The 16,095-nt window shown below is 36.4% G+C and overlaps 1 protein-coding gene across 1 annotated transcript in view; it reads left to right on the plus strand.

Moving 5' to 3' along the window:
- Positions 1-16,095, plus strand: part of LOC309848890 (uncharacterized protein) — a gene marked incomplete at its 5' end in the record, with an annotated part of 137,005 nt that overhangs the window by 1,249 nt on the left and 119,661 nt on the right. The window contains 5 exon segments of the mRNA XM_082700931.1: positions 2,974-3,121; positions 4,795-4,830; positions 7,125-7,274; positions 10,686-10,796; positions 15,187-15,211. Of these exon segments, the coding sequence (XP_082557057.1) occupies positions 2,974-3,121; positions 4,795-4,830; positions 7,125-7,274; positions 10,686-10,796; positions 15,187-15,211 (470 nt within the window).

A 16,095-nucleotide genomic window follows, 5' to 3' on the forward strand; every position in this document is an offset into this window, starting at 1 on the left:
TTACCAAGAAAAGTGGGGAGGTACAGACTACATAGTCAAGGAAAAAGTCTGGGAATTTCCCTTAATACCTCCTTTTCTCTCTGCACCCTTAATCAGCAATGCCTGCTAATTTTAATTACCTAGTTTCCATTTGCTTCACTTCATGTCACCGCCCTGTGGCAAGCTCTTGTCATTCATGGAACAAATATTTATTGAACACAGTTCCATATAATGGACTCTGTTTTAGATGGTGAAATAAATAAGGGTACAGCTCTTTCTTCCAGGTTTTCAACCAGTAACCCTTCTCCTATTTGGCGAAAACTATTCCTGTCATCTCCTACATAGATTAGTTCATTGGAATCGCAATTGCTGTGTCAAAAATAGACTTTTTTTAAAAAAAGATTTTATTTATTTATTTGACAGACAGAGATTACCGGTAGGCAGAGAGGCAAGCAGAGAGAGAGGAGGAAGCAGTCTCACTCCTGAGCAGAGAGCCCGATGAAGGACTCTATCTCAGGACCCTGGGATCATGACCTGAGCCGAAGGCAGAGGCTTTAACCCACTGAGCCACCCAGGCATCCCGATTTGGTCTCTTTAGGTAAATCATTTTAGGGAAGTTACTCTCCAAGCCTCAGTTCCCACATCTGGAACAGAGATGCTGATGAATAAAGTACTTAACATCATATCTGGCACTTGGTAAGTGCTCCCTAAATGTTACTTTCTAAGTCCACATTAGGGCATGCTGGAGAAGTTAAAACAATATTCCTGACCTGTTGGAGTCAACAGTAACACATTCTGATGAGCCATTGGCAGATAATAGTGGGTTGAGGCAAAACTTGGTCCTGTTTGGGGTAGCTTTTAAATAAATTTCTCTCCTGTAGAGAAATTTCTCTTTTGCTTTCTTGAGTAAGAAGATACCACTTTGATGTATTTCTTCGGTAATGTTTTCACATTTAATTATGAAACAGTGCCTTGTGTCTTCAGTTATCTTAAGTTGTCAAGAAATTTTAAATATTTTGTCTAAAAATACAAAATTTCAGAAAAAAATACATAATTTCATTGTGCATCTTTCTAATTTGTGGAATAGCAGTAAAACCAAATGGGATCACTGAATTATTTGGGAGGGAGGAGAGCATAATTACCATTTCCTTCATTTGAGGTCTTCAAAATTTGCCAATAACATTTATTAAAATACCTTTTTAGCTCAGTTGATTAAGTGTTCAAAGTTTTGTGCTTTGTTGGTGAGACTTTGCAACCCTGTTTTGCCAACCTTCTGTACTTCACATACCCATGTTCCTAGACATCATTTTAAAATGAATGATAGGGGTGCCTGGGTGGCTCAGTGGGTTAAGCCTCTGCCTTCGGCTAAGATCATGATCCCAGGGTCCTGGGATCCAGCCCCGCATCGGGCTCTCTGCTCAGTGGGGAGCCTGCTTCCCTTCCTCTCTCTCTGCCTGCCTCTCTACCTACTTGTGATCTATGTCTGTCAAGTAAATAAATAAAATCTTTAAAAAAAATAAAATAAAATCCATGATAAATTAAGACACAGGGCCAGCTCCCTTTTTTTTTTTTTTTAAGATTTTATTTATTGATTTGACAGAGAGAGATCACAAGTAGGCAGAGAGGCAGGCAGAGAGAGAGAGAGGAGGAAACAGACTCCCCGCCGAGCAGAGAGCCCGATGCGGGACTCGATCCCAGGACCCCTTTTTTGACCCCCTACTCAGTGTTGATGACTGGTTTCAAGTTCTGTTCCCCTCACAGTGATTGGCTGGTGTAATACATTGTATAAAACGTGTTTAATTGAATTTATTAAGTTCCTAATGATGACAGTAATAACATTTATTAAGTGAAGTTAATTCACCATGCATAATCTCTCAATCTTTTGCAAAAAATCTGTTAAGTGGGCAAAGTTATTAACATTTTGCATATGAGGAAACAGAGGATCAAGAAGGCTAAGTTATGTCACACAAGTCCCAGGACATTGGAGAGCTGGCACTGGAACCCAGCCATAACACCGCTACCTCCTTAAATTGCAGTGTCCCAGACATAAGCTTTTTAAAACTGACCTTGACTTCTCTTGGGATTATGTCTGTTTGGAAGGGCAGGCAGGATAGAATAAAGATACCTATATAGGATGAATGGGAGCTCCCATTATGTTATGTGTTATAGTCTCTTTTAACTCTCCTCTACAATTTTTGGAGTGTCAGGTTGTTGAGACATTTTGATTATTTTAATAATTTGTTCTCCCACAATAGATAGCAAATATGAGCCCCTGAGCTTTGATAAGAACAGTTGAAAGTCGTGAACTTTGTTCACATCACTTGCTATTACCAGCTATTCTTTTTAAGCTTTCAGAAACTCTGAAGAGAATTTCTCCTTATGAACACATAATCTGGATAGAGGGTAATTTTTACTTTGTATTTTCCTCTTGCCAGGTTATGTTTAGTCCTTTTCCTCTTCTCACCCCTACCCCAGTTCTTGATGCTGTTTTGGTGAAACGTAACTGTATCCCCCGTCCCTGCCTAAATCCATGAATATGGTGATAAAGCAACAGAGAGGTGGCAAAGATCACTTAAAAGAACTTTTCTGAGTATGTTTTATTTTTCTTTATTTAGTAGTTGGGAAAGAACAAATGTATTTAGAAATATGGACTATACGTGAGTCATTCAAGAGGAAAATGATCCACATTCATAGGATTGCTCTGTGGCCATTTTAAAATATGCTAACTGTCAATAAAACTTAGAGAAGGAGAATATGTGATACTGTTTATGATTTCCTTGGGATCTGAAATCTTTTGTATGTGACTTATTTTTAAAGAGAACAGGAGAATATTTGAATTGGGTTGGTTAAAAATAAATTGATAGTTCTTTTTGTATTCTATGGCAATATATTGAATATGTGAAAAGAAAGAAAGTGTTTAACCTTGAAGAGTTAATTTTTATTTTTCTTTAGGAAATACTGGCTCCAGTAGACTTTATTTTGTGTTCTTTATAGATAAGCAACCCTTCAGTGGGGCTCAATTTTGGAACTCTTGGAAGCACTGCAACTCCTGCCACGACATCTGCTCCTTCAGGTGGTTTTGGAACCGGGCTCCTTGGATCGAAACCTACCGCTGGGTTCACTCTGGGAGGAACAAATACAGGTAAGGAGGATTGTCACATTTCAGGGAGTAGCTATGGGATATTCTTTTTAAGGTTCTGGCTTATATCTCTGCCCTTTATATGGATTGTCAGACGTAAATATTAAGATGAAAAAATATATAGGGATGTGGACTTAAGGGCCAGTGGTAGGTGTAACATTGGTTATGATCTATTCTAGTGTAAATGAAAACACCCATTTAGGGGTTCTTGGATGGCTCAGCTGGTTAAGGGTCTAACTCTTGATTTCCACTCGGGTCATGATCTCATGCTTGCAGAATGAGACCTTCTTTGGGCTTTAAGCTCCTTGGGGAGTCAGCTTGAGATTCTCTCTCTATTTCCCTATCCTCCTGTTGCATACTGCACCCCCCTCCCCCAAGCTCTTCCTCAAAAATAAATAAATCTTCAAAAAAGAAGAGAAACAAATTTAAAGAAATGCGATTTTTTAAAGAAAGATTTTATTTATTCATCAGAAAGAGCGAGAATAAGCAGGGGGAGCAGGAGGCAGAGGGAGAGGCAGGCTCCTCACCGAGCAAGGAGCCCATTGCAGAACTTGATCCCAGGAACCTGGGATCATGATCTGAGCTGAAGGCAGCCGCTTAACCAATTGAGCCACGCAGGCATCCCAAGACCTCTTTTCAAAATAACTTCTTTTTTGGTATACTTGACACAATGAAGATATACCTCTTTAAATATAAAGAATTAATTTAATGTTTTTTAAGATTTTATTTATTTATTTGACAGACAGATCACAAGTAGGCAGAGAGGCAGGCAGAGAGAGAGAGAGAGAGGGAAGCAGGCTCCCTGCTGAGCAGAGAGCACAATGTGGGGCTCGATCCCAGGACCCTGAGATCATGACCTGAGCCGAAGGCAGCAGATTACCCCACTGAGCCACCCAGGCGCCCCAAGAATTAATTTAATTTTTACAAGAGAGTATATAATGCAGTGTTTCACCTTAGTGAAGATAAATCAAGTTTACCAATTTGGACGTTAATTTAATTTAGTATATATGGTGCAGTCAGCATCCTTTCTTGCTATAACATTATAATTTACCTTCCTAAGAGATGTTTTAAGTTTTTATATCATTAAAAGAGTCGTTTAGATGGGAAAAGGGCAAAAGGTCAAGGTTTCTGGTAGACATTTTGATAATAAAAATCTGTTTTTTAATACTTAAAGATATTTGGTTATTAAAAATATGTGTCAGTAATGCTGCCATTTCAAAAGCTTATTTCTTTATTTACTCTTTATTCTGTACCCGCAGGGCCTCTCGGTCTCTGTTACCACTTTATGCATTGACATTGCAGCTTTGATTGAAACTTTTCACAGCCACACATAGAAAATGTAAGAACTGCAGGAATGCGGGAGCTTCCAGTGAGCTCCTTGAAACGACTTTGTGTGCCAGTGTTTGCTTAGAGTAGCTTTTTTTCTCCTTGCCTAATGTTGTTATAAGCAGTAGTTGTTTGCATTTATAAATCTTATTCCCTATATAATTATATATAGCCGGTAATATGAAAACCAGTGCTCTAGGAAGAACGTTTCTATTAGCGGTCATGGTAGAAGATACTGGTTGTTGTAGTATCATATCCTGAGGATGACTCTAAGTCTTGCCCTTGTAATAACCCCCCCAAAATGTCATCTGCCATTGATGATTAAATTTTATTTCTCTTTTTGTCCCCAGGAATAGCAACAAGTATAACTACAGGATTAACTCTGGGTAAGAATTTTTTGAGGAAAGATCCCAGATCTGTGGTTTTCTTCTCTTCTCTTTATTATCTCACAGAGCTGGGGTATAGAAGGAAGCATGTAAGGAACCTAATAGATCACAGACACTGACTCATTATACAGCCTTTCAGTACTGGAGTTTTTAAAAAAGTCAATGACTGTTCAATTCAGGAAAAAAAACTTTAAATACAGCAATGGTTTTTTTCCTCTGGAGGTTTATTTTACATTGTATTTTTATAGTCATTTGAACCCTTTTAGTGGAAAAAAGAAAAGCAACAAACTCTAGACCAGAAGTCTTAGAATTAAGCCCTGTTGTAATTCCAAATCATTGTGAGGTCTTAGGTAGTCATGTAGTATCTGGCAGCTTTTGGTTATCTGTAAAACAAGGGTAGGACTGAAACGTTTTTGTATTTCTTTTCAGCTCAAAAACGCCATGGTTCTCTGTAGCGATACGCCAAAGGGAATGTGAGTAAGTAGTATGACAGTTAATAATGTCAAAGGAAATGAATGAATGAAAAGATAGTATGGGAACTCAGTTAAAGTTAAGTTTATTAATTTAATTAACATTTGAAGTAAACTAAAGATTGGTGGACTTTGTTCTTTTGGATGCTACTCACCTGTGACCCACAGAAAGGGTAACCCATCTGTTCGTTACCAGAGTTTTGGACAGGATTGGCTTTGGGGCAAGCAGTTGGATTCTCTTCTTTTCTGAGATTTTAGAACCCATACAGGATTTCAAAGCACTGTACCCGGGCAGGAATTTCTGGTTGTGGTAAGGGCAATCCAGAAGTTTAATTTCTGGCAGCTGCTTCTCTCAGTGCCTTTAGGGAAAGCCAAAATGCAGGTCATTATGTATTTCCTCATTTAATAGTTTGGAATAGCTATTACTTCCTAACTCTGTGGCCTTGAGTATACATAATGCTTTGAACATTTAGTATTAGCTGTGGTGTGGTGATGGTACTGGTGGTGCAGGCGGTACTAATGATGTCAAGAGCATCAGCATGAGCATGAGTAAGGCATTCAGTGGGTGATGAGGTGAAGCTGACTGGCAGGTATAGTAACATGTTCTTGTATGACCTGATAAGTGCTCTAACATGTATGAAAGGCACGAGGGAAGTAGAGGAAGATAAGAGTAGAAGTTTATTTTGGAGGCAGGAAACATCATTCCTGATGGAGACGTGCAACAGCCCAGTCATAAGGGGACTCAGGGAAGTAGGAAAAGTACTTGGTTAGAATTTAGGATTCAGACGTGGGAATGGTAGGGAGAGAGGGGGTGTGAAGAGCAGATTGGAAGTAGATAGGAAAGGTGTTTGTGTGCCACGCCTTTTGACTCTAGTGTAGAGATAGTATAGAGCTAATAAGAGCCTTCAGTCAGAGAGAATCACCAGGGTATTATTTTTTGTTGGTGTTCTCGCTTCTTCTTTTTTAAAGTAACTGAAATAATTCCAAGAATAGATTAAAGTTTAGAGGGACTGATAGCACAGAAACAAATTAAGAGGTTATATTTGTTCTTGAGAAGAAGATGACATGAGCTAAGGGTTTTGAGGATGCTTGTAATTCAGAGCTATTTCTGCAGTAGAATCAGCAGGATTCATGGCTAGTAGAATTCAGGAGAGAGAAGGGATGTCAGGGGTGATTATGGTTTCTGGCTTGAGCAACTGAGTGGACCACGGCAGGGGGTTTAGGAAACGTTTTGTGTAGGGAGGCGTAGAGGTGGAAAGTTAAGGGACATCCCGGTAGAGCTAACCAGTGGAGACTCTGGTAGGTGTAGATTTAGACCCATGTTGCCCTAGCTGAGATTCTGTAGTTGGGAAGTATGGGAGCAGGCCTGGAGCCGTAGGCAGTATCATTTAAGAACTGAACAGAGGAAGGAGATGGACAAAAGCAGACTGGAAGGAGTAGCCAGGGTTGACAGAAGTAAAGGAAGAGGAAACAGTAGAGAATGGTGGTTTAAATAGCGTTGGAGGAGAGGAATATTTTTCTGTAGAGTATAGAGCAAAGGAAGGGTAAGTGCTGTTTTAGGTAAATCCAGGGGTAGAACTGAAATTGGATTTCAATAGGACCACATTGATGGGACTTTTTCTTGCTTTTCCTAAGATCATAGCATCCTCTTTTAATTATTCACCATGATTTGGCTCCAACTTCTATATTTTCCTTTTTCATACCTACCCACGTATCCTTCTGGCTACAAAAGTAGGGTCACGAACTTTTAGGGATCCTGATTGAAACCGGTGTAATACATATACAGTCATGGTAAAATAGGATTTGTTTGTTTGTTTGACACAGGAACGCCAGCCACTACATCTGCGTCTACAGCAGGTTTCAGTTTAGGATTTAGTAAACCTGCCGCATCTGCCACACCATTTGCTCTCCCTATTACTTCTACCTCAGCTCGTGGTCTTACTCTTTCGTCTGCTCTGACGTCAACTCCAGCAGGTGAGGCAGAATGGAAAAAGTCACGTTTTGTGGTTGAATTTTGTTTTGTTTTTGGCTAGTGAATATAGGGATCCACCTTATTCAAGATAACTTCAGTTTTGGAAAGTTTTTATTTTAATCACTCAGCAATTAGGATCCTACAAAGATCATCATTGGCTTTAAAGCAGCAGGAGCCATCCTGGAAGTTGATCTCTGTTTACAGAGCAAAGCAGGGACAGGGTGAGAGGTAAAATGTAAAACTATTAATATTCACTTTGTTTTCAAGGAGCATATTGGTGACAAGAAAGGATAAAGAATTTGCATCAGCCTTGCCTGCCTTAGTATTCATACCATTTTGAAGGCGAATTTGGCATCCTGCATTGCAAACTTTTTATTATTCTCTGGAATCTGTTACCTTACACCATTCTAGTGTTACCTAGAACTCTTATTTGTGTCAGTAGCGTTTGCCTTACGGTCTTATTTCTCTTTATTCTTAAGTTTATGTAATTTTATCTTTAGCAAGTAGTTTTTTAGGAAAAACTAGAGTGAATTTTGTCATGGACGTGAGGGCTGTCTGTTTTGGTGGTGGTAGGGAATGTTTTGTGTTTTCTCCAGTGTTCTTAGAAATGATGTTTCCTTTTGAAGCCTTTACCGTTTTACTTTTTATAGGATCTACAGGATTTACCCTAAATAATTTGGGTGGAACAACAGCTACAATTACTACCCCATCAACATGCCTTTCCTTAGGGGGAGCCTTAGCTGGTTTGGGAGGTTCACTTTTCCAGAGTTCAAATACAGCCACATAAGGTAATTCATGGTATTCATTTTCCAAAATAGTAAATATTTATATTTAAATTTACTTTATCTGTATTTTGACCTTTGGAACAGACCACTTTGTCTCTTTAACCTGAATGTTGTTGTTTCGTATGAAAACTGAATTATAAAATAATGGTTTTCATGCATAATTGGACATCTTAGCCATATTGTAGAAAAAAAGTTTTCTGCTTCTCAGTATTGACTGACTATATAAAGAAACAAAGAAGGGCCTGTTTAAGGATCTTATAAACTATTCTAGAGAAATTTATCAAGAAATGGTAGTTGTAGAGTCTTGGATCATTTGGTATCTAAGTTCGTTGCAAAACAACTTGACCTTTCAAGCCCTGGTTTTAAGAATGGCTCTCCATTACAGGCATCAGGAAAGGCTATTAGCGTGCTTCGAAGATAAGGTTTTAGAACTCAAGTATTAAATTTATTCTAGTCAAGCAAAATACTAAAGTATCAATTCAATTGGCAAAGAATACTTCATATTTTCCATCTTGGATTGATTTTTCATTTCTTTCTTATTTTGAAATTAGCTTCATGTTAAGGATTCTGTCGATGTTTTGAGTATTAAGATATACCATAAATATATTTATATATAAATATAAATGAATGAATAATAGAGGAAACATGATACTATAAACAATGTAATATAATACCATGTAGGAGTGAGAAGAGCTTTCCTCTGATTTGAAAACATTGTATAATTATCTCACATAGCAATATAATATCAAGAATTTCTCTTTAACAATTTATGTGTTAGGAAAAACATATTTTTTGGCTTTGAAACATGTTAAAATCATAGCATTCCCAGTAATACATAGGTTCATGTATAATGGCTATTTTATATCAGAAGTTTTACTCAACACCTCATAGGTGTCTAATACTTGGTCGTGTGGGAGAGATGAAGGAGTATGACCTAGTGTTTTCTATTAAACAGCTCTTTCATGTCCTCCGTTCAGGTGCTAAATTTAGTGAAGAAACTCTGGGTCAGTGGAAGGGGAAAAAAGGAGTTGGTGAAGATAATCTGTAAAAATTTGTAGCATTCAGATTTGCATTATCTTTCAGATACTTGTCTTTGTCACTGTAGTCTCACCTTGTAGGTATTCAAAATATCTCCTAATAACTGAATCACTGGATGACTGTAACATACATTTCTTTGTAGGATAAGTGTTTAAACATCTCTCCTAAAGAGTCCTATGAGAGCAAAACACAAAAATAACAGAAAGGGGAGGTGGAGGATTGTTTTTGTGTCTTTCTAATGAGTTTGTAGGCCTGCTAGAATTTTTCTTAGGCTCTAGACACACGTCAGTGCTTGATTTATGGTTGTGCTAACTAAACATACCCCTGTATTTTTTTTTTTAATGGACATTCATTTAGCTGTATTTTTTTTTTCACACATTGTCAGTATTTAAATCCACTCTTCATATATCCCCTGCTTTTATTCAGTACCTCTGCTGTTTCCTCTGTTTAAAGTAAATAGCATCTGTCCAAAAAGAAACACAGTTATGTGAGCTTGGTAATGCATGGACTTAGATGATTTACCAATGCGTGGTCTTTAAAATTTTGCTACTTGATTTACAAGCATACCTTCATGACTTAAGATTAACTGTAGTTTAGCCCCTTCAATTCCTTTTGTCAGTGAGGTAGGATTTAAATAAATGAAGTCTATTTCTTTCATTAAATTTTTTTTTAAAAAGCTTGGGAGTATGAAATTTGATATTTGAACTGTAAGGCTTCTAACTCTCAGTTAGATTTTAGATTTCATGAATAATGAAACTATTGGCTTTATAAGATTTATAAGATTTGCTGAAATCTTATAAATCATTACCGGATTATTTTATTATGTAATTTATTTATCTGTTACCAGCTTTCCTGAGGTATAATTGAGAAGTAAAAGTGTAAGATATTTAAAGTGTAGAGCATAGTGATTTCATATATACATGCACATTGTAAATGCCCATCAAGTTAATTAACACATCTAATACTTGATAATTTAAAAAGTATCCAATTACAAAGCATGACTAGAGGACAAGAAGTATTTACCTGGAAATATACAAACTAAAACTGCTTTTTCAGAAGGATTTAAGAAAAACAAGTAGTATGTTCACATTTTTTGAATTAACAGATAAACTCTGACCTTTTTAGTAAAGAAAAATTAATAGACCCATAAATACAGAGAACTGATGGTTGCCCGAAAGGGTAGGGAGGACAGGCAAAATGGCTGACGGGGAGTTGGTACAACCTTCCAGTTATGGAATCAGTCACAGGGATGGATATAATCCGTGGTATTGTAATTAGGTTGTATGGTGACAGATAGGGTAGTGACACTTGTGGCGAACATAGCATGTATAGAGTTTTCAAGACACTGTTGTACACTAATGTGACATTGTGTGTCTACACTTTAAAAAGTTACCTAAAACGTAAAGAAGTTAAAACTATATTATCCAGACTACATACACCATTAAATCCCAGCTTTAGACTTATTCCATGTTATTTGCTTAAAGCAATTTTGAAGAAAAATGGGATCCAGCTTGAAAGCATTTGAGAATTTTGTCCATTGAGGAAAAATCATTGTAAAGACTTTGTAAATTATATTTGGTTTGTTTGTAGGACTTGGACAGAATGCTTTAGGCTTGACTTTGGGAACCACAGCAGCTACTTCAACTGCAGGCAATGAAGGTCTTGGTGGTATAGATTTTCGTACCTCATCAGATAAAAAGAGTAAGTAATGTTCTGTTCTAACAGTAAGTTAAATTTCTATGTCAGTAAGATTTTTAGTTACATGTTCAGTAGTAAAGTTTTTACTTTTACATTTACTTTATATCTCACAAATTTTTTGTGTATTATATGTTTAAGATTTTATTTTCATAGAAAACTGAGTTTTGTTTATGCATACGGTTATGTAGCTATCAGTGTGTGTATGAATATATGTTCTTAAGTTGGGATCATGAACACATGTATGGTATATAAGTTGATACTTGAACACATGCTTTGAACTGGTTAGGTCCACTTATATGTGAATTTTTTCCAGTAAAAGTGGAGTCCTGTAAATGTGTTTTCCTTACGATTTTCTTAATATTTTCTTTTCTCTATCTTACTTTATTGTAAGACTGCAGTATGTAGTTCATATCACATACAAAGTGTGTGTGAATAGACTTTATATTGTCAGTAAACATTCTGGTCAGCAGGAAGCTATTAGTAAAGATTTTGGGGAGTCAAATTATGTGTAGATTTTCAACTGCCTGGGTGTTTAGGACCCTTAATCCCTGCATTGTTCAAAGGTCAACTGGATTGCTTTGTAACCTGTTCTTTCTCATATGTTATATCACCAGTATTTGTCAGTTCATTAATTCTTTAGGAGTGTTTTATTGCTGCTTAAGTCAGCTTTATGAATCGATACATCATTAATCAGCCGTCCTTCCATTATTAGTGTTTGTATTCAGTTCATATATTCTAGGAAGTATCAACATATTGAGCATCTTTATGGGGAGAGGCAATGTGGCATTGTAGCTTAAGGGGATAGACTTGAGCTGAAATCTGGCTTCACATCCCCTCCACTGTTGATAAGCTCTGCGACCTTGTTCAAGTTATTTATCCCTCTGTGTTTAGTTTCTTTATCTGTAAAGTGGGGGAAAAGAACAGTAACTACTTGACATTGTTGGTCCAAGGACTACAGTTTATAAGACTTCAGTAGAGCCAGGCACATAATAAATGCTCTCTATGTGTTTGTTTTTCTTATAAATTTTCATTCATATTTTTTTATTATTTTTTAAAGACAACCTAGAAACTGAATCACTGGCTTAAAGAGAGGGGAGAGTTTTGGAGACTCTTGGTAAATATTGTAAAATTACTTTCTAGAAAGAGTTTACCAATTGATTACCCACCAGCCAGTATGAAAATGCCGTTCTTCCTGTGCTCTTGCAATGCTGAATATTCTTGTTAAAAAATTACCAATCCAGATTCATTTTGAAAGATGTTTTAGTTTTGTTGATTCCCTGTGCATGATTTTTTGTTTTGTCGATTCCCTGTGCATGATTTTTGTTTTGTCTTGCATTGCCTCTTCTGCCTCTGATGAAAGCATGTTTCACGTATTGCATTGAATCCTCTGAAGAACTTAGAGTGAGTAACAGATGAAGGAGTCCATATATCTGTGTAGGAATTTTTTATTTGGATGTGGTTTTTATTATGTAGACGATTCTAGGTGACGTACTGTTTTAGAAGCTGGCTATCCTAAAATCCTTTTAAACTTAGAAAATTTAGGATAACTTTGAATGAAATTTGATTTTTATTTTATTTTACTTTTTTTTTTAAATTTTATTTGACAGAGAAGAAGAGACAGCTAGAGAGGGAATACAAGTGGGGAGTGTGAGAGGGAGAAGCAGGCTTCCTACTGAGCCAGGAGCCTGATGCAGGGCTTGATCCCAGGACCCTGGATCATGACCTGAGCTGAAGGCAGATGCTTAACAACTGAGCCACTCAGGCGCCCCGAAAATTGATTTTTAAACATAGGGGTCTGTCTCTTGTTTTTACTTAGTTTTCTTTGTAGCCGCATCAAAATTAGAAGGAATTATCTTAGATATTTTAGCAGCTTATTTTTTAATCAGCTGAAGCAATCTGGTACCCTTGAACTACTTTGATTTTAATTATGAAACTGGTTCTCTCTTTATTGTAATTGCTTTTAGGCTCCACGTGAAAGACTTGATTGAGGCAAAGGAGTAAGAGAAATATAAGGAGTTAATCTCCCTTCGTGCATTCCCCCCCATGCCACTCCACCTTCCCCCATTGTCTTCCTCTTGCGTTGTGCCTCAGAGTTGAACCAAAGGAGTATGTAGAATAAGTGCACATGACCTGATATAGCACATCCAGTTCCTTTTAACCTGCTATACGTGTCCAGGGGTTGTTTATTAATCTAAAGGATTTCTCTGTTTCCCTAGCAGCTGCATCAGTTAGCCTGGACCTGCTGTATTGGGTTTGATAGATGAAGAGGGGTAGGAAGCAGTGGTCTATAAGTGGGGGCAGCATGGAGTAAGATCTAGAGACAAGGATGCTCTTTACTCTTTTGAAGAACTGCTGGAAAACCGGCGAGCTGCAGCATGGGAAGATCAGATTCCAGATGTCATAAAGGGAAGGGCCGTGTATGTCATCTTAAAGAGTTTTGTAATTACACGGAGGACAGTTGAGACCTACTAGGGTTTTGATGTGAATAATATGACATGAGATACGTGATTGAAGAAGAGCATTCTGGCAGCCATGTGGAAGATAATGTGAAGGAGGGCAGGAACAGAGGTGGAGTGCTGACAGTGAGCTTTGACAGCAGTCCACAGGTATTACAGATGCCAAGCTAGATGGACTAGTCAGGGCCCACGGTCGGCCAAAAACAGGCCTAAGTTTTCTATACGCAGGTTTGTGTGTATAGAGACTTCTGTAAATATAATAAAAATGGAATATCAAAGAGAGAGCAAAATAGGACGCTAATGAATAAAAAAGTTGAAGTCTGTGGGATAAAAATTAAATTCCTCCTTTATCTTACTGTGTCTCACCCAGTCAAAGGCTTGCATCGGTAGAACATGGATATCAATTTCAGAAATGTTAAACTATGAAAGAGAAATATCAACATACAAAGTAAGGAAAAATAAATTGTAGTTAGATTAAAAAGGTAAACAAAAGAAACCCTATGGACAAAGGCAAAAGGTAAAGGACAGGTTGGAAGTAAAATACTTGCTGTTCGATGCTTTTTTTCTTCACATTTTAACATCCGAAATTGAGATGTATCTTGAAATCAAGGTCTCATTTTAGAAATAGACACATAAAGTATATGTATGAGATAATTAATATGCTTAATGTTGAAATAGCTCTGAGAAGTCAGTGAGAAACATACCTCGGATATACCTCAAATAGCCTGAATAGACCATTCACTCAGGGAGAAATAGACTTGTCTAATTAATATTTGAAATGTTTTACTTAGTACTGTCAGAAATATGAATTTAGATGATAATGAAGTGGCATTTCTCACCTATGTACTGGCAGTGATTGTTTCAGAAAAATGTACATTGTTGTAGATGGTGTGACAGAAAAATTACTTATTCGTAGTAGGTGGGAAGTTAAATTGGAACAGTTGTTTTAAAGGATCAGTTGATAATACGTAGGTTTTCCTTGATGTAATCTTTGACCTATAAATTCCTCTTTTTGTGGAATACAAATAAAGTCATGCACAAGTATTTGGAGATAAAGGCATTCACTGTAGCAGCATTGTTTATATAGTAAAGGTGTATATGTTAAGAAGAGGGTTGGGCATAAAGTTTCTGATACAGCTATGTCATCAGTATTCTGTGGTCATTTAAAACGATGTTAAGTGACATGAAAAATACTTAATTTCAACATCCTGAAAAAATATGTGCACATAACTTATGGTCATCCCGATCACGTTTAAAAATGTGTGTGTAAGTGCCAAAAGAGGTTGAAAGAGGAACCATTAAGGTTCTCTGATGGGATGAAGTTTTGTGTGTTCCTGTATTTCCTTCATTAAGCAGGTCTTATTTTGCAGTGTGAAGTAAATTCTAAAAAAGCAGAAAGTGAGTCACTGCATTTTGCTGACGGAGCATTTTTACCTTTCTACTTTTAGACATACACTAATAATGATAACCACTAAATAAGTGTTCATGAGAAAGCTGTTGATCTATCTGCACACATTAAAAACATCATCTTAAAAAATTGCTGCTTTTGTAAAATATTTAGAGACATCCGGGTAGTCTGACATATTTTAGTATTCTAAACTGATAGAATCTAAGAAAGCATCCAGTAGAACTTGCAGGAGGTCAACTGTGCTAGGAAGAATATTTTTCATAGAAGATAGTTGAAAGAGGAAGAATCTCTCCCTTGAAAGAAATAGATACAAATAGCTAGGTAATTATCTCTTTATGTGTATACAAACATGTCCCCATAGTATGTTGTTTGGAGTTTGTGACAAGTGACCTCATATGATGTCTACGAGGCTGTCCGAAAAATGCTTAGAAGTTTCTGTTTATACCTAAGTTTGTGTTAAATTAAAACTTGAATTTGGAATACATTGTTAAATGACCTGTTTTTACATAAAGCTTCTTGAATTTTCTAGGTGATAAAACAGGAACAAGACCAGAGTAGGTTTACAATTTAACTTTTAAAGTATTTTATTTGAAGAATTTTATTTGTTAATTTATAGGCAGGTGGTCTCATCGGAAGTAAAAGAAACTATATAGATATTTAGAAGAAAAATTCTTTGAATCAGTTTTTGTCTAAAGTAAAATAATAAACATATGCTCTGGGAAGATTTTGGAAGGTCAGATCTTTAATTTTTAGTCATTAAGAAAGTATAACCAATGCTTTCTGGAATACTTTATGCTCAGTTTTAGGTATATATACCTTTTCTATATAAACTACTATAGCAGTCCCATTTATTTTCTAATGATGAAGAGGGAGAAAAGCCTCTATCTATAATATACATCAGATAGGTTTGAAGATCATTATTTTTACTAGCACTTACATTTTCTCACCTAATTTGTATTACATTAGAGAAAACATTTGTAAATAAATGATCAAGTTCATGCCTCCAAAATATCTTCTGTATACTTTAGCCCTATTGCATAAATGAGAAAGCTGTAGGAGACTGAGGTTTGCTTCAGGTTCTATCAAGGAAGTAGTAGCAGATCTGTGACTGAATTTTAACTCATAATTCCATTACAGCCTGCCACATTTCACCTCTTCCTTTTCTCATTAAATATTTATGATTCCCTTAGTCTATCCATAGGTTTTATTTTGTTGAAGAATAAATTGAAATTCTAAAAATCAAGTAAAATATAATGAGAATCTCTATTATGAGAAGTTTGTAGACTTTCTTTAATGAATGCTTTAATATTTTTGAATGAAATAAAAGGTCAATCATAGAGTTTTTGAGCCAGGGGAACTTAGTTCAATATTTAATCTCTTGTATTTTCTAATTTTTTTTCTTAAACATTTGGTCAGATGCATTTATGTGTACTTCTGA

Source organism: Mustela nivalis (assembly GCF_964662115.1).
Source record: "Mustela nivalis genome assembly, chromosome: 15".
NCBI lineage: Eukaryota > Metazoa > Chordata > Mammalia > Carnivora > Mustelidae > Mustela > Mustela nivalis.